The sequence below is a fragment of the Aquarana catesbeiana genome, linkage group LG09 (genome assembly GCF_042186555.1).
Source record: "Aquarana catesbeiana isolate 2022-GZ linkage group LG09, ASM4218655v1, whole genome shotgun sequence".
Lineage (NCBI taxonomy): Eukaryota > Metazoa > Chordata > Amphibia > Anura > Ranidae > Aquarana > Aquarana catesbeiana.
In genome coordinates, this window is record NC_133332.1 from 212880088 (window position 1) to 212905775 (window position 25688).

A 25688-nucleotide genomic window follows, 5' to 3' on the forward strand; every position below is an offset into this window, starting at 1 on the left:
GAAGATGTGTTTAGTACATGGAGGCAGAAGTTGTATTTTAGCAGTGCAGATTTGTACAGGGTCTTGCAGGATATTTATTTTATGCCATAGTCACTAAAGAATACAGCTGCATCTTTTGAGAGTTCTGGTGTTGTCTGTAACCTTTCCTGTTTTCCCTGTTTTAGGTTCTGCCAAAAGAAGGAGAATGTATAGTTTAACAACTTTGCTTTTTAAGGAATGATATACCTTATTTTGTATTGTCTAACCGTAGCAGTTGGGATATGGATGGTTGGATTTTGGACTTTAACACAAGCATAGTATTGTCCTTGAAGTATCTGTATGCCTTCCGTAGAGAGTACCATTGCCTTATTCAGTTTGAAGTTAGAGAGAGAGTTTAATATTATATAAACTTAAATAATGAATTTGATCCAAAACTATTTTAGCTTCCCTTTAGCATGTAGAATACAGTCCCTAGAAAGTATGTTTTTAAAAAAAAAAAAAAAAAAAGAGAAGCACATTACTGAATAACCTAGGTCATTGATTATAAAATCACTTTATTATATTTATTTTTCCAAATAAAATTGTAAAACCAAACATTACAAGGTACACACATTTACTGTTAGAGAAGAGTGAGCTGATTTGCTGCAAATTTTATGACAGACAGTTGTGATTTTCCAACTGCTTAGTATGTAAATATCAATTTATCAAATCACCAGAGAATCGTAATAAATTCTGCCCAATACTTGGATAGTAAAATTCTTCATGGATCATGCAAACTGGCACTTGCATATTTAAATGAAAAGGGAATGTTGTACTTTACATGGAAAGCTGCTAATTTGCAATTGGCAGAGGGTTGTGAATCTGCCATCTTGGCTTGACATGGAGTTCCGTGCTGAACTTTAATTCAAATTATTTTGGTATAGAGTCCAATAACTGCAGCATTTAAAACTGTCAGTACATCACATTTTGTATTTGCATAACAGTAATGCACAGAGTTCAGTAACCCAAAAGAACCAATCAGAGCTTGTGTAATATATGATTGTTCCTTTTTCCAATTATAACTATTTTCTCTGTAACTGAATTAATAAGGCAGATTTTATATCTATGCAAGCAGTCAGTGCTACTAGGGAGCAGGGCCGATGCAAGGATCCCTGTCCACACGGGCGAAGGTGCACCCCCCCACCTCCACATGGCACACCCTTTAGCAACAGATTCAGTGGCTAGGGGTGTACATATTCCATGGCTGCAATTCTATGCTTCACAACCATGGCAGAAATTATACACCTGTTGAACAACACTAATTCAAGTGAACAATGCTGCTGTGCAAGTGCCCTGCCACCGCATGCAGTGCATGCAATTGCGGTGCGCTAGTGCGGGGTCATAGTAGAGCTGGGTGATTTTCTCAAAAAAAAAAAAAAAAAATCAGCGATTTTGTTTAAAAAAACTCAATTCAAAAACGTTTCGAATCAAGTTTATTTTTTTTGATGGACGCAAGGCTGGACGCCGTGGACCAGGCCGAAGCTGCGGCCTCGCCTAAAAACTTCTGCCCGCGGCTCCTCAGGACCGGCGCGGTGTCAGCGCCGATCGTGGTGAAAAAAAAATCTAAAAAAATCGATTTGTTGAAATTTTGAATCGATTTGCCTCTCAACTCGATTCAAGATTCAAATCGATTTTTTTCCCCGGCCCTAGGTCATAGCAGGTGGTAAGGAGGCAAAGTGCCTCCTCACTACCTGCCAAAAGCTCTCTGAAGATTGATCCATATGCTGACTACTCCTTAGAAAGCAAAGCATATGAGAACAAGCCCCTATTTTTTTTATTTTTAACATTTTTTATTTTTTTATTTTTTTTAACTGCACGGTTGGGGGGCTTTGGTGAAATATCAGGGGTCTAAACAGACCCCTGATGTCTCATTTTTCAGACAGAGAAAGAGAATAAGGACAACGATTCATCAGACCCTTTCTCTGCAGCCTTAGCTGCACTGGACTGTGAATGAATGAAAAGTGTTTGCTGTTCATTCACAAATTGAAGCATAGCATACTATGCTTCAGTGATGAATGGGCAAAGAAGCGATGGGAACCGATCGCTCACCCTGTTCATTCAGGAAAGGAAGGGGCCGGTAAATATGACAAATTTACTGGTCCCCTCCCCGCTGTCTATCCTGAAGCCAATCCCCCTGTGTGCCTGCAGCAGCTGCTGGCAGGAGAGGAGAGGAGGGAAGCCATCAGCGCTGCGAGGGGCACACAGGGGGGCCAGAGCTGTGGGAGCGCAAGTACTAGAACGGATACCCCTGCAGAGCAGCCAGGAGGGAGAGGAGGAGAGGCCGTAAGCACTTCAGGGAGAGCCACAAAAATATCAGTGTCAGCAATATGGAAGTACAGCTGGCCCTCCTGCCTTTTGAACAGATGAAGCCCAGTACAGGAGGGCCAGATGTACTGCTTAATCAGTGGCCCTGCACTCCCTATCCTGGCACCCTAATGCCCTGTACACACGGTCGGACATTGATCGGACATTCCGACAACAAAATCCTAGGATTTTTTCCGACGGATGTTGGCTCAAACTTGTCTTGCATACACACGGTCACACAAAGTTGTCGGAAAATCCGATCATTCTGAACGCGGTGATGTAAAACACGTACGTCGGGACTATAAACGGGGCAGTAGCCAATAGCTTTCAACTCTTTATTTATTCTGAGCATGCGTGGCACTTTGTGCGTCGGATTTGTGTACACATGATCGGAAATTCCGACAACGGATTTTGTTGTCGGAAAATTTTATAGCCTGCTCTAAAACTTTGTGTGTCGGAAAATCCGATGGAAAATGTGTGATGGAGTCTACACACGGTCGGAATTTCCGACAACAAGGTCCTATCACACATTTTCCGACGGAAAATCTGACCGTGTGTACGGGGCATAAGGTGGCTGCCTAAGCAGCCTTAGGCTTGCTTTGGCCCTGCGAGAGAGCAGATCACTGTATGAACATGGTGTGTACATGTGACAGGAGAGTGATAGTGTAGTGCTGGTTGTGTGGTGTATGTTGGTTGTTGAATATTTCAAATAAAACAGAACATTTGCAGTGTCCTGCTGGTCCTCAAGAACCATTGTACTTGTTAATGTTAACTAATACTGGTGTCAGAGACACTGGCTCCTCAGGGGTAGGACAAGTTGTATCTGCTGTGGGCAGGGCTTGTGTAATCTTCGGCAAAGACTGCCTCTCCCAGTCGCCCTGTGAAAGATAAACAATGTAAAGCTGAAAGTTTTAAGATATACTGCAGTTAGTTTCGAAAACAAAACCTTGAATGTTTAATTCTGGATAGAGTATGAAAGTTTTTATATCTCCGTGTTTCTACTGAGAAGATTCACACTCTCTAGTTGTCCTGGTGACCATGTCAACAAGACATAAAGTAGATGGAAATTCTAAATTTTGCAGTTGTCAACAAAATAGGATGTGAGGGGAAATTTTTCAATTGGGACCTTTTCTGGTGACAACTGTCTTAGAAGAGATTTCCCCTCCCTTTAGAGGGGTTTATTTTGACTTCTTGATGTTTTCTCAGTGCAAAAATGGGAAATTATGCAACAATATTGCAAAAAAGAATGTTATTGTCAATTGTATTGACAATCAAAAAATGTTATCTGAATGCCCAGTTTGGTAGCCATGATGGTGCCACATCCCGGTATGTAGATAGAGAAAAAAGATTTATTGAAGAGACTTTTGGAAAGGCAACACTATGACAAATATAAAAAAAATACAAATATAGTTTTATTAAATACAATCTTAAGACAATAATAAAATACATGCAACAGTGAATGCAAATTTTGCACAGAATAATAGGACTTTCTTCATAAGAAGAAATGGCTCTAGATCCCAAAAGGAAACGTGGGTACTCGTTTTGACTCAAGGGTCTTCGTCTGGGAGTTCTCAAGAGCAACAGATTGAACAAATGCACCAGGACCCCTCCAAAGCCTCCACAAGTAGAAAACAATGAAAACTACCACCATTGTGCAGCATAGAGTGGGGAGACTAATCAAGAGCACATGGCCATGGGAGAAACCCCTCACAACCTCCCTGGTGGAGTTGTTGATGCTTATTACAGATATAGTATTGTATAAACTTGTGTAATACCCAAAAAATATACTCCAAGGAACATCTATAGTACTAAGGAGTAGAAAACAAACAATCTCCAGGACTGCATGCGTAGTGTTGCTCCTGAAAACCCCCAGACAAAGACCCTTGAGTCAAAACGTGTAGGGGTACCCACAATTCTTTTTGGGATCTAGAGCCATTTCTTGTTATGAAGAAAGTCCTATTATTCAGTGCAAAATTAGCATTCACTGTTGCATGTATTTTATTGTTGTCTTAAGATTGTATTTAATAAAAATATATTTGTATTTTTTTTTTATAATTGTCATAGTGGTGCCTTTCCAAAAGCCCCTTCCATAAACCTTCTTTCTGTAATTGTATTGACAACTTGTCAAAACATTTTCTGTAAACATTTTTGTAAATCTTATAAGAAATCTTAGAAAAAAAGGAAGTTTACTAAAAAGAAAATAAGGGGAAAATTAAAAAGAACTGGCAGGGTTTTAACCCTTCTCTTTTCTATCCAAAACTAAAAAGAAGAATAAAAAGTTTTAACAGCTGAAATGCTGGATTAGCATTAGCTAGAAATTTCTGTTTGATATCCCAAATGCTTGAAGACTTTGAAAGTATAGGTTTTCAAATAAATTGTTTATCTTTGTTGTACCACTTACCGTCTACTTTCTGGATTATTAAAGATGCCCACATAGAACTCTCTACCTCCTGAAAGCCTGCTTAAGTAACTCCACCTCCTACCCATCAACTTGTGGAGCAGCCATTACCAATGCAAGCCTGATTTCACCCATCTCAGTACGAAGAGAGATTTTAGGTAGTTACACTGTCATGACTTCATAACATTCAAATGAATACAAGTTAACAAAAAGAAAACCTTATACATTGGCCTGGAGTTCTCTTTTAAATGTTATTAACAGTCCTGTCATGCAGCGAGTACTCCTCTCCGCAGACACAGAATCAACAATGCAGCCAGCTGCACCTTCCATCCATGCGGCAAAGTCACCAGGACAGTCTGACTTCAATGTTCTGAGCAGGTTGTCACTGACATTTTGCAGTACTATTTATAGACATGAACACATAGCAGCAGCCTGTTGAGGGGAAGGTTGATCAATTGTAACAAAATGATGATCCAGAAAAGAGGTGATGTGAGTGGGAAAATTTTCTGTATTCCAGAAATCTGACACTGCCATAGGAGTAGTAGTACATCGCAATGATCCCAACTGAGGTGGCAGGACTCAATTTAAGGAGAAGCATTAAGTGAAAATGGTTTTTCACCTTAAGGCATTCCCTGCATTAGGGTAAAAAAATGTCCCACTACCTGTTCTACTTAACCCCCATCCCTAAATACTTTCCTGCCTCCTGTCACTGATTTAGCCCTGTCTTAGCTGCAGCTCTGCTTCCCTCACTTGCTGGTTTCGCAGGAGACACTAAAAGCAGCAAGAGCCATGGGCTTCTGCTGCTGTCAGTCAAGCTACTCTGAGGAGGGAGCAGGGTCACAGATTACTGGTGCTGTGTATGTGTGTATGGATACACACAGCCCAGCTCATGAGAGCAAGCACTCGGGTGTTCTCATAGCATATGGCATACTAAGGAGGGCACCCAGAGGAGGGAGGAGTGGACAGCACCAGTGGGGGACTGTCAAAGAGGCAGTAAGGGGCCAATATCATTGCACAGAGCAGATCAATATAACATCTTTTTTATTTTAATTCCCCAAAAATGTATCTTTTAGTATCACTTGAAAGTATGACTACAGCAAAAAAAAATTTTCTTGTTTTGGGCAAAAGTTGCTGAGTAATGAAAGGCTGACTGTGGCTCCACTGGGAAGATTCACCTTTTGTATTTGTTCTGATAACCATTATTAGAGGGATGCCAAAAATTTAGGGTTAACAAAACAGAGAAGAAGGTGCTTCTAAGTGCAGTAATAAAACACTTTCATGACAAGGAATGGTTCAAAACACTTACGAGATGGAAGTGAAAAATAGGCATTACAATGAATCCATAACGTCCAGCCAGATGCCTCCTGGGAGTAAAGACAGCTGCATGTAGAAGTTCCAGCTGACGGCGGTGAGAAACACTGTGACTGATCCAAGATGGAGAGCCGTGCTGTCAGGGCCAGCATGGAATACAGGCAGCCGGAAGTGACATCTGATTGGGCAGGACATGTTTCAGAGCATGCCCAGTTGCTCCTTCTTCAAACCATTGGAGTAATGCAAGTGAAGGGGTTTATATGAGAGTCAGGTATGGGACAAATGGGCATGGTGTGGGTGGGACTGATAACGACTGCCAGATCATTACATGACAGTATGCAATGGAATAAAATACAGTACAATTAAGTAAAAAACTTGCTGCAGTAAAGGTAAAAATGAACAAGACATAAACTCTGACTAGGACAGAACTGCAACAAGTAGAACATAGATTATTAAACTGCAATATTTAGACCATATTGTACTGCATTTTTTAAAATGTTTTTTATATATTGTTTTTCTTACTTGTGATGTTGCTGAAACTTGCTGTCCCCTGCTGCACAGTATTTACATCTGTCCAGTTACCTTTATTATACTTGTCATATTTCCCCCATTTATGATTTTGCTAACACTTGTAGTCCCATGCTGCCCACCTTGCATCCCATATGAGAGTCTACACAATGTCTAAATATCAGATTTTAATTTATCTATGTTCTAGTTGTTGCAGTTCTGTCCCAGTCAGCGTTTATGTCTTGTCTGTCTTTACCTTTACTGCAACGAGTTTTTTACTTCATTTTAATATATTTTACTGCATTTTATTCCATAGCATACTGCCATGTAATGATCTGGCAGTCATTATCAGTCCCGCCCACCCCCTGCACATTTGTCCTGCCCCTGACTCTCATATAAACCCCTTCCACTTGCATTACTCCATTGGTTTGAAGAAGGAGTGACTGGGCATGCTCCGAAACATGTTCAGCCCACTCTGACGTTACTTCCGGTTGCATGTATTCCACTCTCGCCCTGAATGCACAGCTCTTCATCTTGGATCAGAGACACAGTGTTTACCACTGCTGGTCGCTGGACTTTATGGGTTCATTAATATGCCTATTTTCACTTCTATCTTGTAAGTGTTTTTAACCCTTCCTTGTCATTAAAATGTTTTATTAATGCACTTAGAAGTGCCTTCTTCTCTGCTTTGTTTTTCCTATAGAGTGTGCTTCCCTCTTCTGAAGTGCTGCTGTGGTGCATAATCACATTTCAAGAGCCAGTCAGGTACTGTTTGTTAAAGTCTACTTGCAGAGTGCCCTATTCTCCACACTCCTTAAAATTTTAGGGTTGTGACTGGACCAGGATATGAGAATTCATTTTACAATGGTGACATCTGTTCTGGTAGTGTGCTGGATAGAAATATGGGAGCAGCCATTGCTGCCCTTTTTTTTTAATGGGCCAAGATTGTCCTCCTGATCCTGTCTTCACTACATGTAAGATGGAGGTCTAGACAACTTAGACCTCACTGGGTGCATATTTTTCTCACGAGTAGAAAAAAACCATGCCTAACACTCCCATGATTCTAAACGCCAGCTCACAGGTGCTCATTCCTTCGGGTCTGTTCCCCCCACAAACTGCTCAGCAAGTTCTTTAACTGCACACCACTTCCAAACATAAAATCAACTTTATTGTTCAGCACAAGCATTTAATCATAGCGCAAACATGATTACACTCTACAAATAATTCCCAGTAGGCGTCGAAATGTGTCAGTGGGGGAACCTGGGTGATTGTCATTTCTTGTTCTGAACAATAAAGTTGATTTTTATGCTTGGAAGTAGTGTGCGGCTCTACAACTTTTCCTGAGTTTAATTGACTTACTAGGTAGTGAGGTTAGGTTGAGGATAACAGAATATTCAACTGTCCAGCAGGCAGGGTATTAAAACTTCACTCTTTTGAAGAGTTCAGTGCACCACTGCTGCCTGACCCTTCCAGGTGTCCCTTGCTGGCTGCTGTGGGTCCTCCACATCACTAAAATACACTGACATAGGGGTTGGTAGGGGAAACCACAGCAACCAGCAAGCTTACTGACACAGCCAGAAATGTGGAATAGCAACGGCTCATGGGGCTCCTCAAGGGGGTAAAGTTTCAATGTGCCACCCAGTGTCAAGGTGAGTATTTCTCTTCTTCTTTTGCAGGGTACTTTAATATTTGCTTCAGTAAGAGCCAACGGGGGTCCCCTTAAAGAACAAGTCAGAAATTGTAGATTCCAAAACGTTATCCTCACACAAGTTAAAGCACTGGGAAGCACTAAAGCTACTCTTTCTATAAATATTTTTTCTTTTTAAACTTTTGACTCAATACAGCGTGAAATCTCTCATTCAATTCCCTTTAAACACACCTCCCCGCAGAGCTCAGTGAAAGAGCTGAGAGAGAATAAGTTGTTTCTATTCTAAACGTAGGAAAAAAGACAAAGCCTTAGAAATTCCACCCCCTCACCAAAAAGAAAGAGCGAAAGAACGTGTGTTTATTCCCTCTCACTTGCTGCGTGGGTGAGAAGCGTATTAGCGGTGTTTATCCCAAAAAGATTACTTGTTCCTTCCCCCTGGGGAAACATTTCACCCAAAGCGGAGTGAAAACAAAACCAGAATTGCTAGAGAATGCAGGAAAATGCAGTATAGAATTGCAGCATTTACAGATTAGGGAATTATAGGTTTCTGTGTCTCATGGGCTATACTGGAAGGGGCTCAGTGAAGCTGATCCTTATTTATATAATTTGTATACTTCAGAGCTCTTTAAAACAGCGTAAGCCACAGCTGCTGAATAATGACTCGAGCCCTAATATAATAGCTGAAAAACAGAAACAGAACAGAAAAATAGGAGAGAACTGCAAAGTTCATGAAATTAAATAGCAAGATAGGAGATGGTGGTGCAAGCCTAGATGGGGTGCTGGGCCTGATGGCACATAATCCCAGGCATGATAAATCCCACTCTGTCCACTACACAGGCCTCTCATCAGGGGGGAATAGCCCATACACATGTAGGGAGCCCAGGCTTCATGAGGGGCCCGGGCCCCAACCAACAGGACCAAGTTGTTTCTAGGCATAGCATGACGGGTTGCAGGGGGCCCTTGTGGCCTCCCTGTCTCGTCCAGCTGGCTGTTAGAGCATCCAACATCATTGGTGTCAGTGCCCAACCTGTCCCACTGGCCAGAGAAAATTGTGCACCCCGTGCTCCGCCCCTTCCACCCCGGTCAGTAGTGGGAGAGTTCGGAGTGGCCAGTAGTGTAGGTAAGTTTGGCTGATTAGTGCTGGACCATGCTTCTCCATGAGGACAGAAAGGGGGCCCGGAAGTCCCCTTTGATTGGACGGTGCTGGGAGGAAGTGGAGGCTGTTCACCAGTAATCCTCTACGCAGAATAGAGAGCTCTAAGGGAAGTATTGATATTACGATAGGACCAATGCTTTCTTCTGGTGAGCCGCCCCACACAACCTATCCTGGCCAGTACCCACTCCAGATATCCCTCTCCAACCACCTAGTAAAAGGCCGCTGTAGTACTACAAGTCCCAGCATGGGGGACTGGGGAGGATCTGGGGCTGACTAGAATAAATGCTGGAGCTGCAGTCCCTAGCAAAAGGCGTTCCTGGAAATAATGGTTCCTAGTAACCAGTCAGATGTCTCCTCTGTTTGGAGTGGTTGCTAGGGCTGAGGCCAGAGAGCTCCAGGCTTGTGTTGGTTGTCTTTATTCAGAGTCTGTACATCACCCCAGTGCTGGATTATACATCCTCTGTATCTGTGAGGACAAACCCTAAAGCACATTGTGGCTGTATTCTCAACCAGTAATTTTTTGCAGAAAAAGACAAATGGTTGGTTTGGCTCTTTATAGAAGAACAGCCCCAATGATATCTGAGCACATAAATATGTACACCTGGCCTATAAGTATGCATGCCTATATGGGGGTAGCTGATGGCCACATAAACATGCATGCTTGGCCAGTAAAGTTGTGATTTTTTTTTAATGGATGTACAGTATCTCACAAAAGTGAGTACACCCAGGCACGCACTGACCATTTGGGCATTCGGACGCCGACCGAGGGCCCGCGGCCAGTAGGGGGCCCGTGAGAAGCTCCTAAGAGATGCTCGTCGGATCTAGGGGTATGCTGCTGGCAGTCACACTGTGGCAGAACTTTCAGGGTTTCTGCAGTCACACTTGCGACTGGGCCCTGCCGTATGCCGCTGTGGGGGGGGGGCAAGACACAGCATCTCCCCCTGCACCTCTGGCTTTCAGTTTGGGATGCAGTGGTGGGAGTGGGAGGCGGCAATCAGCAGCACTATGGTGCTCGCGGCATCTCCTTGGGGCTAGTATTTCTCCTCCAGAGTGTATACAGTGGAGAGGGGAGGAGCCTCTGACCCGGGCAGCTACAAGTTTCACTCTTCAGTGTACAAGTGAGTTGCTCTGCTTGTACACTGTTGCCGACTGCTGCCCGGGTCAGATGCCCCTCCCCTCTCCACTGTACAGAATCAGGAGGAGAAGTACAAGCCCCAGTGAGATCCCGCGGTCCACAGGCACTATAGAGCTGCCGATCGCCACCTCCCACCCCCCCCTGTGCTGGGGGTCGGAGGTGCACAGACAACCAGGTACAGGGGTACCTCTGAGGGAGGTTTAATTCTGGGAACCCTGATGTATGGGGGGGCTCTCTGGGGACCCTGTTGTATGGGGGGGCTCTCTGGGTACCCTGATGTATGGGGGCTCTCTGGGGACCCTGATGTATGGGGGGGCTCTTTGGGGACCCTGATGTATGGGGGGCTCTCTGGGGACCCTGATGTATGGGGGGCTCTTTGGGGACCCTGATGTATGGGGAGGCTCTCTGGGGACCTTGATGTAAGGAAGAGGCTCTCTGGGGACCCTGATGTATCGGGGGCTCTCTGGGGACCCTGATGTATGGGGGGCTCTCTGGGGAGCCTGATGTATGGGGGGATCTCTGGGCACCTTGATGTAAGAAGGAGGCTCTCTGGGGACCCTGGTGTATGGGGGGGGGCTCTCTGGAGACCCTGATGTAAGGGGGGGCTCTCTGGGGACCCTGATGTATGGGAGGCTCTCTGGGGACCCTGATGTAAGGGGAGGCTCTCTGGGGACCCTGATGCAATGGGGGGGGGCTCTGGGGACCCTGATGTAAGTAGGGGTTCCGCACTCAGATATGTAATGATATATATATATATATATATATATATATATATATATATATATACACACACACACACACACACACACACACACATACACACACACACACACACACATATACATACACACGCATGTATATTGTATACATGTGTATGCCTGCCCAAGCATATGACTTCCTTTACTTGTTACACTGCTAAGGGCTCTAGCCCGAGATCTTTTATAAACCTAGCAATGCCCATGGGGGGGGCCCTTCATGGTTTCCTGCACCGGAGCCCTGAAGATTCTAGTTACGCCTCTGTGTGACAGCAGCAGCGGGTCAAACAGCGCGCAGACCCGCAAGTGCAGAATCAAGTAGCTGTATGTGATTCTGCTCACAGGAGACGCAGCCCCGCAGTAAATGTACGTGGTTAATGTGAGTTTATTTTTCTTTATTTTCTTAACTCTTTAAACATTTATTTTGAACATACAGTAGAGAAATTATGTGACCAATGCATGTAATGTAGCAGTGCAATATATACGTGGGGCTTTATGAGGGTGTGGATTGTGTGTGAGTGGGTGGGGACAAAGGGGGCCCCATGATCCCCTATTGCCCGGGGGCCCCATGAGTTGTCAGTCCGCCCCTGAGTACACCCCTCACATTTTTGTAAATATTTTATTATATCTTTTCATGTGACAACACTACACTTTGCTACAATGTAAATTAGTGAGGGGACTGCAAATTGACACTGTTATACAAACTGTACACTTACTACTTTACATTGTAGCAAAGTGTAATTTCTTCAGTGTTATCACATGAAAAGATATAATAAAATATTTACAAAAATGTGAGGGGGTGTACTTATTTTTGTGAGATACTCTATATGATGAGGGCATAAACATATGCACTTGGCCAATATAAGTATTGATGTTTATATAGGGGTATCTGATGAGCACATAAACATGCACACTTGGCTGTTTGTGACGGTCTCTCTCTTTGTTGGATTGGGCTATCTCTTTGCTAAATAGGGATCTTTGCTATATGGGGATGTCTCTTTGCTGAATATATGGGGATGACTCTTTGCTGGATTGGGCCATCTCTTTGCTGAATATATAGGGATGTCTCTATGCTGGATTGGGCAATCTCTTTGCTGAATATAAGGGGGTGTCTCTTTGCTGAATATATAGGCCTGTCTATTTTCTGCTCTTTGGCCAAAATATAATACCTTATTATTAAATCGTGAAAGCACTGATGACTTGGAATACACATTTTATTTTCATATATTAAGTTGTGAGAGTGTTAAAATAAAAGTGGGTGCATCAAAGGACTCGGGTTGATGGCCAGTGGGTGAATTCATTGGGGCAGCCAGTGGGCAGGCCCTGGGGAATGTTGGTGGTCAGCCCGGGGGGGGTGGCCAGGACTAAAACTGTTTAAGGGGCCCCAAAATCTCTCATGGCTGCCCTGCCACTACCCACAGGCTCTAAAGATCTGTGAGCATTGCTATGGAGCACCAAATCAATGCTCCAACTTTGTGTTCTGTCTCCATGAAGATGGTGTCCATAATTTAAACCCTAGAATTACATGAAAGGATTGCCAACCACTTTGCCATTGTAATGTCCAGTACATGACATCAAACCATACAAACAAGCTTTTCTTGTTTTCCATATTAGTGCTGGGTTCGAAGCCCAGTCATTATGTGTATTTTGCAGTCGTGCCTTTTTATGTATGTTGTTTCATATCTTGCTGATATCTTTGGCCACTCACCGGAAAGCGGACAGCGGAGGATCTGTTGCAATGCATAGAAATGGGGGAGTAAGCATACAGGGAGTTAAGGACTTCGCTGGTAAAGGAATTCCAGGGCACTTCGTTAAACTGCGTAGTGACAGCCGCTTGTGGACAGGTGCAGACTTCATCCCCGCTGAACCTGCAATGACAAGAGTTCCAGTAATACAGTAACGATGACACAGTGCCTAGAGACACATAATACAATGCTTCTATTACAACAATAATGCAGCACCCTATTGGAGATCCTGATGACCAGACACCTGTCTCGATTACTACAGACATGGTCCAGTAATCCCTTTCAAAGTAAACTATACATTTTATTTTGGCCACTGCCAAAAGAAAATGAAAGATTAGAAAATAAGTTGTACCCCTTTAAGCAGGCTCACTATTAATCAGTTGGGCACAGGTGTGAAAGGGCCGACTTTGACCCCCACCCACCGGATCCGGGCACCAGACCCCTGCCTTGTTCCTGAATTCATCAGTGGCCCCAGGATTGAGGAAGCTGCAGACAAACTAGTAAGAACTATCTGGAGCTGGAAGGAATCCCTGAACTTCGCAGCTGTACCAGTACCTGTTCCAGCAAGATTCCTGGCACAGAGGGGGGTAAGTCATGTCTGTTTTTTTTTTTTTTTTTTTTTTTAAAGATGTGGATTGGACTGTAACTTATAACTGAAGACTATAAGCAGTATGTGAGAGAGACTGAGAGAGACTGGCTCATAGAAAAGACTATCTGAAAAGTTTATATTAAACCAGGAGAGAGAGGAAGTTTGGCTCAGTGCCCCCCCCCCCCCTTCCCATACTCTACATGTGGCTAGAAGCCTGTATAGGTCTTTATATACACTCGAACTCTTATGCCCTCTAATGCCCCGTACACACGGTCGGACATTGATCGGACATTCCGACAACAAAATCCTAGGATTTTTTCCGACGGATGTTGGCTCAAACTTGTTTTGCGTACACACGGTCGCACAAAGTTGTCTGAATCTCCGATCACCAACAACGCAGTGACGTCAACCATGTCCGAAGAGACTAGAAAAGGCCAGTTTAGAACCTAGCGCAGCACCCTTTGGGCTCCTTTTGCTAATCTCGTGTTAGTAAAAGTTTGGTGAGAGACGATTCGCGCTTTTTCAGACTCATGGCTTTCAGATCGTTTTCTGCGGTTCAGTTTGTGCTTGTGGGTCTGTATCTGCTCTTCAGTGCGTGCAAGCAAGCTCCGCATGACTTTGTCATTGTGTTCTTGTTCGTTCGTTACTGTTTTTCAGGTCGCTCTTCACAGGCCTTGCTGTTCTTCAGTGCGTTCTGTTACTTCGTTCTGAGCAGCCGACCGTTTTCTAGCCATGTTGCGTATACGTACTCCTCGTAGAGTTCGTGCTGTGCGGGGGCTTGGTGTTGGGGTCCTGACCTTGACACAAGTCCAGTCCATGAACAGGGTGGGGAGGAGTTCATGGACCAAGAATTGGTTGCTTCAGCGTTCTGTCATATGCCTTTGCTCCGTGAGATCCGTGAGAATAATCCTGATGATTTCAGGAACTTTCTCAGGATGACGGACCCCGTATTTCACCGTTTGTTGGCTTCGCTGACCCCCTATATTAGCAGGCAGGATACCTGCATGAGGCAAGCCATCACTCCGGAGCAGAGGCTCGTCGCTACCCTGCGGTACTTGGCGACAGGGAGAAGCCTGCAGGACTTGAAGTTCTCGACAGGCATCTCCCCCCAGGCTCTGGGTATCATTATCCCGGAGACCTGTTCTGCCATCATACAGGTCCTGCAGAAGGAGTATATGAAGGTAAGATTTTTATCCTTTAATATCACGTTTTATTGTATATAATGTTTGCTAATGTAATGTATTTCTTTCCTCATTCCCTAATTACCATGATTGTAATATGCTGTGAATGTCCCCTTTGTCCTCATGCATGCTGGATTTTTATGTCATTTTTTTTTGGTCCTTCATACATATTTGCCTTCACTTACCTCCCCAGCATGGTCTCCTGGCCCTATATTCACCTCATGTAGTCACTTAACAATGTATTTTATCAGCTCCATAGTAGTGCTTTACCCCAAACACCCCCTAAAATGTTTTGAAATGTGATTGGTGCTTTAAATTCAGGCAGAGTGCCAGAGGCTTTTTTTTGTAGTGTCCCCAAATCATTTTTATTAACCCTCCCTCCCCCCAACTGCTAAGTCAGCTGATCCCAATTCTCTATCTATCCTCAATCATCTATCTGCTGACTTTGCCAAACCCATACACACTATACCCACCTCTTTTGTGGTCAGATTTATGGATGAATTCCCCAAAGCATGTAGTGAAAGGGCCTGCCTGTATACTTTCAAATGGTACTGTTTAAAGTTTTTGTATACTATTATTATCTTGACAGTTAATAGCAGAATGTCCAAATGTGCTCAAATGTGTACAGTGTGTATTTATATCTTTGTATTATGACACTTCTTACCTGTCCAGTGGGCTGCCAATAGTGTAACTAAGGAGGGGCTGTTCCAAGTAATACCCTGTATTCAGGCATTCAGGGGGAATATGATAGGTGTACCTTATACTTTGGTGTTGTAAAATTCCCCTTAATAAATGTTATCTGGATGTTGGCCAAGAATGTTTGTGTCTAATCTGCTTTCCATGTTTATGTGGAAAAATACTAAGTTTGTTTTGTTTTCCTCAACAGTTTCCTTCAACGTCACAGGAATGGCAGACTGTGGCCTCCCACTTTGCCCAGTGGTGGGACTTTCCTAACTGCGGAGGGGCAATTGATGGGAAACACGTCCACATCGTCCCACCCCCCAACTCGGGGTCGTACTATTATAATTACAAGGGGTTCAATAGTATTGTGATGTTGGCGGTGGTGTCGGCTAATTACGAGTTCCTGTATGTGGACGTGGGGAAGAATGGCCGGATGTCCGATGGTGGAGTCATCGCCCAGACGGAGTTTTACAGGCGTCTCCAGAATGGCAGCTTGGACTTGCCACCTCCAGAAGACAATGTGGAAGGACTCCCATTCGTCTTCGTTGCGGATGAAGCCTTTGTGCTGGGGGACCATCTTATACAGCCATTCCCGATGAGGACCCTCACCCCGGAACAGAGGGTTTTTAATTACCGGCTGGCCAGAGCCAGAAGAGTGGTGGAGAACACATTTGGAATCATGGCCAACCGGTTCCGCCTATTTCTGACACCCATCCATATGGCGGCGTATAAACTTAATCATATAATCCTGGCGTGCTGTGTTCTACATAACTTTTTACGGCAACATTCTGCCAACTATGCTGGCTCAGTTGGGCCTGAGGCTGGAATTCTAAATGAAACAACACTGACGGCGCTTGAAAGTGGCCATCCTGGCTTGCCCTCCCTGAGTGCCCGTGATGTCCGGTTAAGATACCTTGAGTTCTTTGCAGGTAGGGGGGCCATCAATATGCCAGACAATTTGTGAAGCCTTTATCAAATGAAAACCAAAAAAATAAAAAAAATCTTTGGTGACATTTAATGTTTGTGTTTGTTTTAGCTGACCCTGACAGAAATGTGGGTAGTCCTGAAAATGGCGTGATTGTGTAACCTTATACAAAGCACTGTTGGGTGTTATTTACTAAAGGCAAAGACACTTTGCACTACAAGTGCACTTGAAACTGCACTGAAACTGCACTTGTAGTGCAAAGAGGATTTGCCCTTAGGAAATAAGCCCCATTTTCACAGAAAGCAGCAATTACATCACCACAAAATTGTTGTAGAGTTGAAACAATAATCCACACATTCTTGATTAACAATCTTTTTAATACCTGTACAATCACATGTGCATTTAGAAAAGGTTTTTAAAACAAACCAACATTTGTTGTATAACATTTTTTGGGGTGGCATTATCAAAAATAGAAATGTCCATTTAAGATAAAACAGGCATGTGTAAAACCAACAAGAAAGACAAAAATCTTGAACTTAGAAAGTTCACATTTGGTAGAACTTGAAGGCAATATCAGACATGAGTATTTAGGAACTGTGTTTGATATTGCGTTCAGATGGGGTGAAGTCACCCCAGGAAAAGACAAATTTGGAAGATGCACACAAATTTCCCAATGTCAACATGTGCTAGCTGCCATCACGGGGGATCAAGGGACGTGTTTTGGGGGAGAAACCCCTTCCTCTCAGCTAGTTTATTATTGAGGAAGGGGTTGCACCCCCAAAACGCGTCCATTGATCTCCCATGATGGCAGATAGCACATGTTGACACACTGTGTGCATCCTCCAAATTTGGCTTTTCTAAAAATCGGTAAGACATTTTTAAGATTGTAGCACACAAAAAAATGGATTTGGAGGGGTTTTAAACTCGCCCCAAAACATCAATGATGTTTTTATTTTTTTGAATAACATTGATGTTTTTCTTGAGGTTTTCCAATTCTAAATTACACCCCATGATCTCCTCGATCAGGATCTGTGCACTTTCTGATGTGAAAGGATCTGGATCCACAACATCACGATCAGCTAAAAAGAGAGAAACCAAACAAAAACAGGTATCAAAAATATGCCGGCATCCATCTCTTACCTGAGCCTGTGGTCGCAGGCACTCACCTGTCACCTGTGGTGACAATTTCCACCACATCTTCTTCCTCCTCCTGCTCAGCTTGGGTTGGGGGTATTTCCCCTTCTTCCAGAGGTGGGGGGTCTCTGTTCTCCTCGAATGAGGGGTGTCCTCTGAGTCTTTTCTCCCCTATATAAAACAAAAATGGTATACTTAGCACACAGATATTTGATGGCAGAACTATAAATAGGAAACATTGCTTGGAAGTGGGGTACAATTGTCTATTTTGGCCGAGTTAAAAAATGTAGCATTTTCAGTGTCCTTTGTCAAGCTGCAATACTTTACCTGTTTGGTACAAGCTTCACAGATGGAGACCCCCCTATAGTATACACTGGAGCACCTGTGTGGCCCCATAATAAAAATGGTGTTCTGGGGTCCCACACTAGTGCTCCAGTGTCCAGATGTGAAAACAGCTGCTCAGTGTCCTCTCCTTACACAGAATCTAGTTTGCATTTCATTCTAGTAACAAAGCCATCTACACAACCAAATTAGTTTCATACAAGTAGGGCGTAAAAAATGTGGCCAAATGCATATGGCCAAAACAATGGTGTTTTATAGGCCGAAAGAAAAATGTTTGATACGAACGAATAATGTGCCCATGAACATGAAAGTTGCCATTTTAAAATGTACACTTTTAAGAAAAGCACATGGAGCAGCACAAACGTAATAAACACAAAAAGAATAGGAACACAGGACAACTACTTACTTTTTTGCAGCACTCTCCGGATCTTTCTGTACTGCTCATGTTCTAGTAATTTGAGGTCCGACCACCGCTTCCTGAGCTGATCTTTCGATCGTCGTACCCCGAAATTCCGGTGCAGACTTTTAACCACTTTCGCCATGATCTTGGCCTTTCTGACATTGGGGTTGGGGTAAGGTCCATACTTTCCATCATAGTCGGCCTTATTCAGGATGTCGACCATCTCCAACATCTCACCAAAGGACATATTTGAGGCCTTAAATCTTCTCCTTCTGGATCGGGACGTGTCCGGATCCGGGCTTTCCTCCTCCTCCTCCTCGTTGCTGTAATTAGCACGCACCTGCTGTGTATCCACCACGTGCTCTCCCCCACTGCGCCAAACGAAAAGGGGCGGGGAATAGACTAGAAAGAACGTCAGGGGCGGGCGGAGTTACAAGCATGCGAAGTGTGTATAAAGCGTAACACGCGTGCGTATTACGTACGATCTGTGAGCGGAGGAAGGAGCATCGGAGGCGCCGATCGTGATAACGAAGGTAAGATCTTAACTTGGGACTATACTGCTTCGAAATTGAAGCCTATATTGTAACAAGATTAGGAGAGTTTGGCCTGACCTTAGGGTTTTTATTGTGTTGTGTCTTGTAGAGAAAATGGATGGCTTCAACGACCACAATTTCCTCCCCCTGTTTATAGACAAGTACAGGGAGCTGCCCTGTCTGTTGCAGTTGACACATCCCCATTATAATCATAAACAAAAGAGGCAGGCAGCGCTGGAGACACTGCTGGAGTTGGTGAAGCCGGTGGTCCCCACAGCAACCATCCCCTATTTAAAAGCCAAAATTGGTGGCCTGAGGAGCACTTATCTTAGGGAGCGCAAGAAGGTCACGGATTCCCAGAGGTCCGGAGCTGCAGCAGATGACATTTATGTCCCCAGGCTGTGGTACTATGAGAGACTGCGATTTCTGTCAGACCATACTGAAGTCAGGGAATCCCTCTCCACTCTTCCTTCCACTCTTCCTTCCACCCCAGCTGAGGCTTCCGATGTCCAACCTGGGCCTTCCAGCCAGGAAGAAGTGGAGGAGCCCAGCTGGAGTCAGGTATAGCATTCTTCTACAGATTTCTGGTCAATAAAGAAATGATCTTTACTAGATGTTATTATTGATCATTAATTGCTGATTGGAAAAAGTGTTTGACATATCAATAGACAGTAGTGGGCACCCAAAATTGGGACAAGAATGAAAAATGCTGGGCTCAGAATGATAGTCTGTTATATTTGTTCACATTCATTTTGCAACAGTCAGGAGGTGAAAATTGTGTGTGATTGATGAAACAAATACTAAAACTATGTCCCTTTTTCATACACAGGAAGACCTCAGCCAGGAGGAGGCTGTGGAATGTGGCAGCCAGGAGGAGGCGGGGATTAGTGGCAGCCAGGAGGAGGCGGGGCTAAGTGTCAGCCAGGAGAAGCCTGGGACCAGTCGCAACCTGACCGAATCGCAGGTTCCACCCCTCCGCCTTCCATACAAAAGACTCCTGGGGAGTCACGTTCAGGATTCTGCACTCAGGCTTATTCAGGAGGCTTCTGCGTCCCTCAGAGCCTTACCCACTCCTGAAGAGGCCTTTGCCTGCATGGTTGCCACCAAACTGCAGGGCATGCAGGAGGGTCAACGCCTCATGTGTGAGCAACTTATTTATAAAGTCCTAACTAAGGGGGTGAGTGGCGAAATCACACCCAAGACCCACGTGATTGAGTTGGACCATCCTCCTCCTCCTCCTGCTGCCACAACTCCACCACCAGAGCCACAGCGTGGAAGGAAGCGTGGAAGGAAGACCAGAGAGTGATGGCCCTGGGTTCATTTGTCTGGTCTGACAAAAGCTGCAGTCTCTTGTATGACCACAGCCTGGGGACACAGATGTCATCTGCTGCTTTCCGGATCTCTGGGACTTCTGGACCAGACTGCACTCCCTTACATATGGACTCCTCAGGCCACCAATTTTGCTTGAAAATAGTTGATGTGTGCCCTGGGGTCCAAGGCTTCGCCCCTTTCTGCTGTTTCTCCAGCGTTGCCTCCCTCTTTGTTTAGTTGTGAGACCTTAATAAATGAATTTTTGGGGAAAATTATACTCTCCTATGTGTGTTTTCATCCAAAAAGGACAGTTGGTTGGTGAGGATTCAGGTACATTTCAAAAGTACAATGTGAAATTAACAAGAGACAACAACACCAAACAATCTCCTACTGATTAAATAGAACAACATATCAATGGTGTTGTGGTAACTTGACACACAAAACACACACAAAATTATTCTGGAGTAAAGATTAAAATACAATAAAACAAAGATCAGCCTTAAAAAAAAGACAAACCGACAAAAAATAATCTGCCTTACAACCAAAAAAAAAAAAAAAAACCAACACAAAAATAATGTTGTCAGATGTGACAAATCAAAATATATTGAGGGAATCCCGATAAATAGTAAAGAAATAAGTTTGTGAGAAGTCTGTGTGAATATGAGCAGCAAAACTACTTCATTCTTCTCACATTATAAAAAAGAAGAGAGTGCGCTGTATTAAACCATTTTTAACATTGCAGCGTGACGAAAGTGCTGTATCCATTCCGAACGCTAATTTTACCCGACCGAGCTGTTCTGTCTCGGAATTTCTTCTGAGCATGCGTGGCACTTTGTGCGTCGGAACAGGCCACACACGGTCGGAATTGACGCGATCGGATTTTGTTGTCGGAAAATTTTATAGCCTGCTCTCAAACTTTGTGTGTCAGGAAATCCGATGGAAAATGTCCGATGGAGCTCACACACGGTCGGAATGTCCGACAACACGCTCCGATCGGACATTTTCCATCGGAAAATCCGACCGTGTGTACGGGGCATAAGGGAAATGGGGCCTGTGGAGCCGGACGGATGCTAAGGTGGTAAAATACGGCAGTAAGCTGGGATTCAGGTACTAACAGAACTACAATACAACTTTTTTTTTACTACCCCTACCAATATTGCCTGAAGTACTCTGCCAGAACCAATAAAGCGGTTAAAAAACTGTTACTAAACCGTTATTAAACTGTTAAAGATATATCTTTAAAACTACGCTTGGGTAATACACAGAACAGCCTGTAAGAGCCTGTAAAAGAGGCGGACGGAAAGGAAAGCCCATTCTGGAACCAAAAATGTAACAGCTAAAAACAGGCCAGGTCATAAGCAGAAAACAGTCGGTGAGAGAGACTGACCTGAAGGAAAGAAGGCAGCTGGGCACTATCAAAACTACAAATGGTCTTTTGTTGTTTCTATTCTTGTTACCTGTGATGGAACTACTTGCATTGGCAGCAGTAAAACTGTTAAAGAACATCTTTTTAGGTACACCTCTAAAAATATACACGGGTAGTATCCAGAAACAGCCTGTGAGAGAGGCTGAATAAAAAGCAGCACCTCTGCCAGAACCAAAACACAGATAAATACAGAAAAAAAGTCTGTTATAGCAGGAAACAGTCTGTGAGAGAGACTGACCTGCAGGCGAGCCTCAGAGAAAAGGTGCAAGCAGAGAGGAAAGTTATCCATCAAACACCATAAAAATTTTAACCGGTTCAATACAGGGCAATTTCACCCCCTTCCTTCCCAGGCCAATTTTTAGTTTTCAGCGCTGCCGCATTTTAAACGTCAATTGCGCGGTCGTGCGACGTTGTACCCAAAAAAAATTGACGTCCTTTTTTCCCCCACAAATAGAGCTTTCTTTTGGTGGTATTTGATCGCCTCTGCGGTTTTTATTTTTTGCGCTATAAACAAAAGAAGAGCGACAATTTTGAAAAAAACACAATATTTTTTACTTTTTGCTATAATAAATATCCCAATTTTTTTTTTAAAAAACAAATTTTTTCCTCAGTTTCGGCCGATACGTATTCTTCTACAAATTTTTGGTAAAAAAAAATCGCAATAAGCGTATATTGATTGGTTTGCGCAAAAGTTATAGCGTCTACAAAATACGGGATAGATTTATGGCATTTAAAAAAAAAATATATTTATTTATTTTTTTTAGCGGCGATCGCGATTTTTTTTCATGACTGCGACATTATGGCGGACACATCGGACACTTTTGACACATTTTTGGGACCATTCACATTTATACAGCGATCAATGCTATAAAATTGCATTGATTACTGTGTAAATGTGACAGGCAGTGAAGGGGTTAACCACTAGGGGGCGGGGAGGGGTTAATATGTTTCCTAGGGAATGATTCTAACTGAAGGGAGAGGGGACGCTCAAGGGGAGGAGACCGATCAGTGTTCCTCCGTTCTGGGATCTCCTCAGAGCTGACAGGCTGTGGATCTGTGTGTTTACACACACAGATCCACGGTCCGGCCCGGTTAACGGGCAATCGCGGGTGCCCGGCGGACATCGCGGCCGCCGGGCACACGCACCGGGTCCCATTCCAGGACGTCATATGACTATAGGCGGGTAGTGAAGTGGTTAAATACCACAGATATAAAACATCAATATGAAGGGGAAGTCGGGGAGAGGAGCGGGAGTGAACTTGTCAGAGAGTTCCCCTGGGCAGACGCGCTGCTGGTGTGCGTCGCGCTGCGTTGGGGCGCGTCAGCGCGCGCGCGTTCCCGTGCGCGCCGCCGTGGGTGCTGGCATGCGTGCGTGTGTGCGGGGGCGCGCGCCGGCGCGTTTGGCGCCAATCTGCCTATTTAGGCTGTCTGCACAGGGGGCTCGGTGCTGTCCGATCTTCAGCTCCCTGTATCCCTGCACCTGCTTCCTGTTTTGAACCTGATCTCCTGACCACCGGCCTGTCTTTGATTCTCCTTGCTTTCTGCCTGCCACTGATCCCGGACTGTCCTTACTACGAATCTGCCTGCTCCTCTGTACCACGTTGCCCGCCTGTTGCCGACCCTGCTTGTGACCCGACCTGCCTGCTCCACTTCTGCTCTGCACCTGCTGCCTGTGCTTCAATTGACTGGTGATCTCCATAACCACCTTTACCGGGATCCTCCTGCGGCTAACCCGCCAGGCTCTCATACCATTCTGTGCTCCCGTGCCTCCTGGCCATACTACCAGGGGCCGGGAACCGGATACGTAAGGGAGGCCTCCCCCTGCTACATCGGGCTCATCGGTCTGGTACGTGGAAGTCTGACAGTATCGGACAGCCATGTCTGAGCCCGAGCAGGGAACCTCCCCCATGGAGGAACTGTGTAGACACCTGGCGGGTCTCACACAAGCCGTGAAGAGCCTCCAGGATGGCTATACAAGGTTGGAAGAACGAGTCCAAGTCCTGTCTGCTGCAACCCATCCGCAAGCCGCTTCATCTGCCGGAGCGTCATCTGCACCCTCAGTAGTACCTCCGAAGCCTAGGGTACCCATACCCGAAAGATTTACTGGGGACCCTAGTAAATTCCGGGCCTTTCGCAATGCCTGCGAACTATACTTAGCTCTGCAACCTTGCACTTTTTCCTTGGAGGCAACTAAGGTGGGCTTCATAATTTCCCTCTTATCTGGTGAACCACAGACCTGGGCTCACCGCCTCCTGGAGTAAAAATCTGGAGCACTGGATAACCTTGATGCTTTCTTTATCACTATGTCTCAGTTATATGAGGATCCCCAAGTGACAGCCACTGCGGAAGCCGCCTTGCACGCCCTTCAACAGGGGCATAGAGCCGCAGAGGACTATGTGGTGGAATGTAGGCGCTGGAGCTCCGACACTGGTTGGAATGACGCGGCTTTGCGTTATCAATTTCGCATGGGATTGTCTGATCCTTTGAAGGATGAGTTAGCACGGGTCGGAATACCCCAAACCCTGGATGAACTCATCAATCTGTCTATTCAGATCGACCGACGCCTCAGAGAGTGTCGCTCCGAGAGATCTACCAGCCAATTTTGCCCTACCTGGATGCTTCTGAAGGTTCCGAGCTCTCCCAGCCAGTCCTTTCCGGCACCGGCCACACCGGTTCTTGATACCTCCGAACCAATGCAACTCGGTCTGCTCCATCCCTCTCTCAATCCAGAAGAGCGCCAGCGCCGAAGAGCTAACAACCTCTGCATGTACTGCGGGGAGCCTGGACACTTCGTGAGGTCTTGCCCAAACAAGACACGTAAGTCTCTGCCAATCTCTTCAATTTGTGCATCTGCTCTCTCGAAACCTGCTAATCACCTTGCTCTCTCTATCATCTTACAGCTTCCAGGAAGGATTATCCCAGTTACAGTCATAATTGACTCAGGAGCCTGCAGCTGTTTCATTGACCTAACCTTCGCTGAAAACCATCACATCCCTCTCCAGTCTAAAGTACGGGGACTTGCTGTACATCTCACTGATGGCTCCTCTCTTCGTTCTGGTCCCGTCACGCAGGAAACCAGCCCTTTGTTGGCCACCATGGGCTCTAACCACCAAGAACTCCTGCGCTTGGATGCCATCTCGTCTCCTCTTTTTCCCATCATACTGGGGATGCCATTGTTGCAGGCCCATAACCCCAGCATCGACTGGTCTAGCAGGGAAGTCAAGTTCCTTTCTGAATATTGCCGGCAACACTGCCTACATACGAATCCTGCTGAATCTACCCAACTACTCTGTTTAGATACCGATTCCGAATGACAACAGGTGATCCCTGCACCCCATTGGGACTTTCTGGACGTTTTTAGTAAAAAAGGAGCAGACACTCTACCTCCTCACAGGCCTTACGATTGCCCAATCGAGCTATTACCTGGAGCGGAAGTTCCCTTTGGGAGGATTTTCCCATTAACAGAGCAGGAGTTGGACACTCTAAAAACATATATTTACGAGAACCTGAAGAAAGGGTTTATCCGCCCATCCACCTCTCCGGCTGGGGCTGGTATATTCTTTGTGGAGAAAAAGGACCATTCCTTACGTCCTTGTATTGATTATCGGGAACTAAACAAGATAACAATCAAAAACCGTTATCCTCTACCTTTAGTGCCTGAACTCTTCCAGAGATTGGGATCCGCAGTAATCTTTACCAAATTAGATCTCCGTGGTGCCTACAACTTGATTCGTATTCCGGAAGGAGATGAGTGGAAAACAGCTTTTCGCACCAGATTCGGGCATTTCGAATAGCTCGTTATGCCCTTCGGCCTGTGCAACGCACCCGCAACATTTCAACATTTTGTCAATGACATTTTCCGTGATTTCCTGGACCTATATGTTATTGTTTATCTAGACGATATTCTGATCTTCTCCTCCTCAGTCTCCGATCATTGCAGGCACGTCAGAAATGTTTTAGCTCTCCTCAGGCAGCATGGACTTTACGCTAAACTGGAAAAATGCCAATTCAAAGTATCCAGTTTCTAGGCCTAATCATCTCTGTTGAAGGTATTAAAATGGACCCGCAAAAGGTATCAGCCATTCTGGAATGGCCCGCTCCCTCCGACAAGGAAGGGGTTCAAAGGTTCATTGGCTTCTCCAACTTTTATAGAAAGTTCATTAGGGGCTTCTCTGCAATAATTGCCCCC

At 44.9% G+C, this 25688-nt stretch overlaps 1 protein-coding gene across 1 annotated transcript in view; it reads right to left on the minus strand.

The window, feature by feature from the left end:
- Positions 1 to 587: 587 nt before the first annotated feature.
- DBH (dopamine beta-hydroxylase) overlaps positions 588 to 25688 on the minus strand; it is a 201890-nt gene continuing 176789 nt past the window's right edge. The window contains exons 11-12 of the mRNA XM_073599672.1: positions 12941 to 13100; positions 588 to 3200 (exon numbers count right to left, since the gene is read on the minus strand). Coding sequence (XP_073455773.1) covers positions 3066 to 3200; positions 12941 to 13100 — 295 coding nt within the window. The 3' untranslated portion in view covers positions 588 to 3065. The remainder of the gene's footprint in view (positions 3201 to 12940; positions 13101 to 25688) is intronic.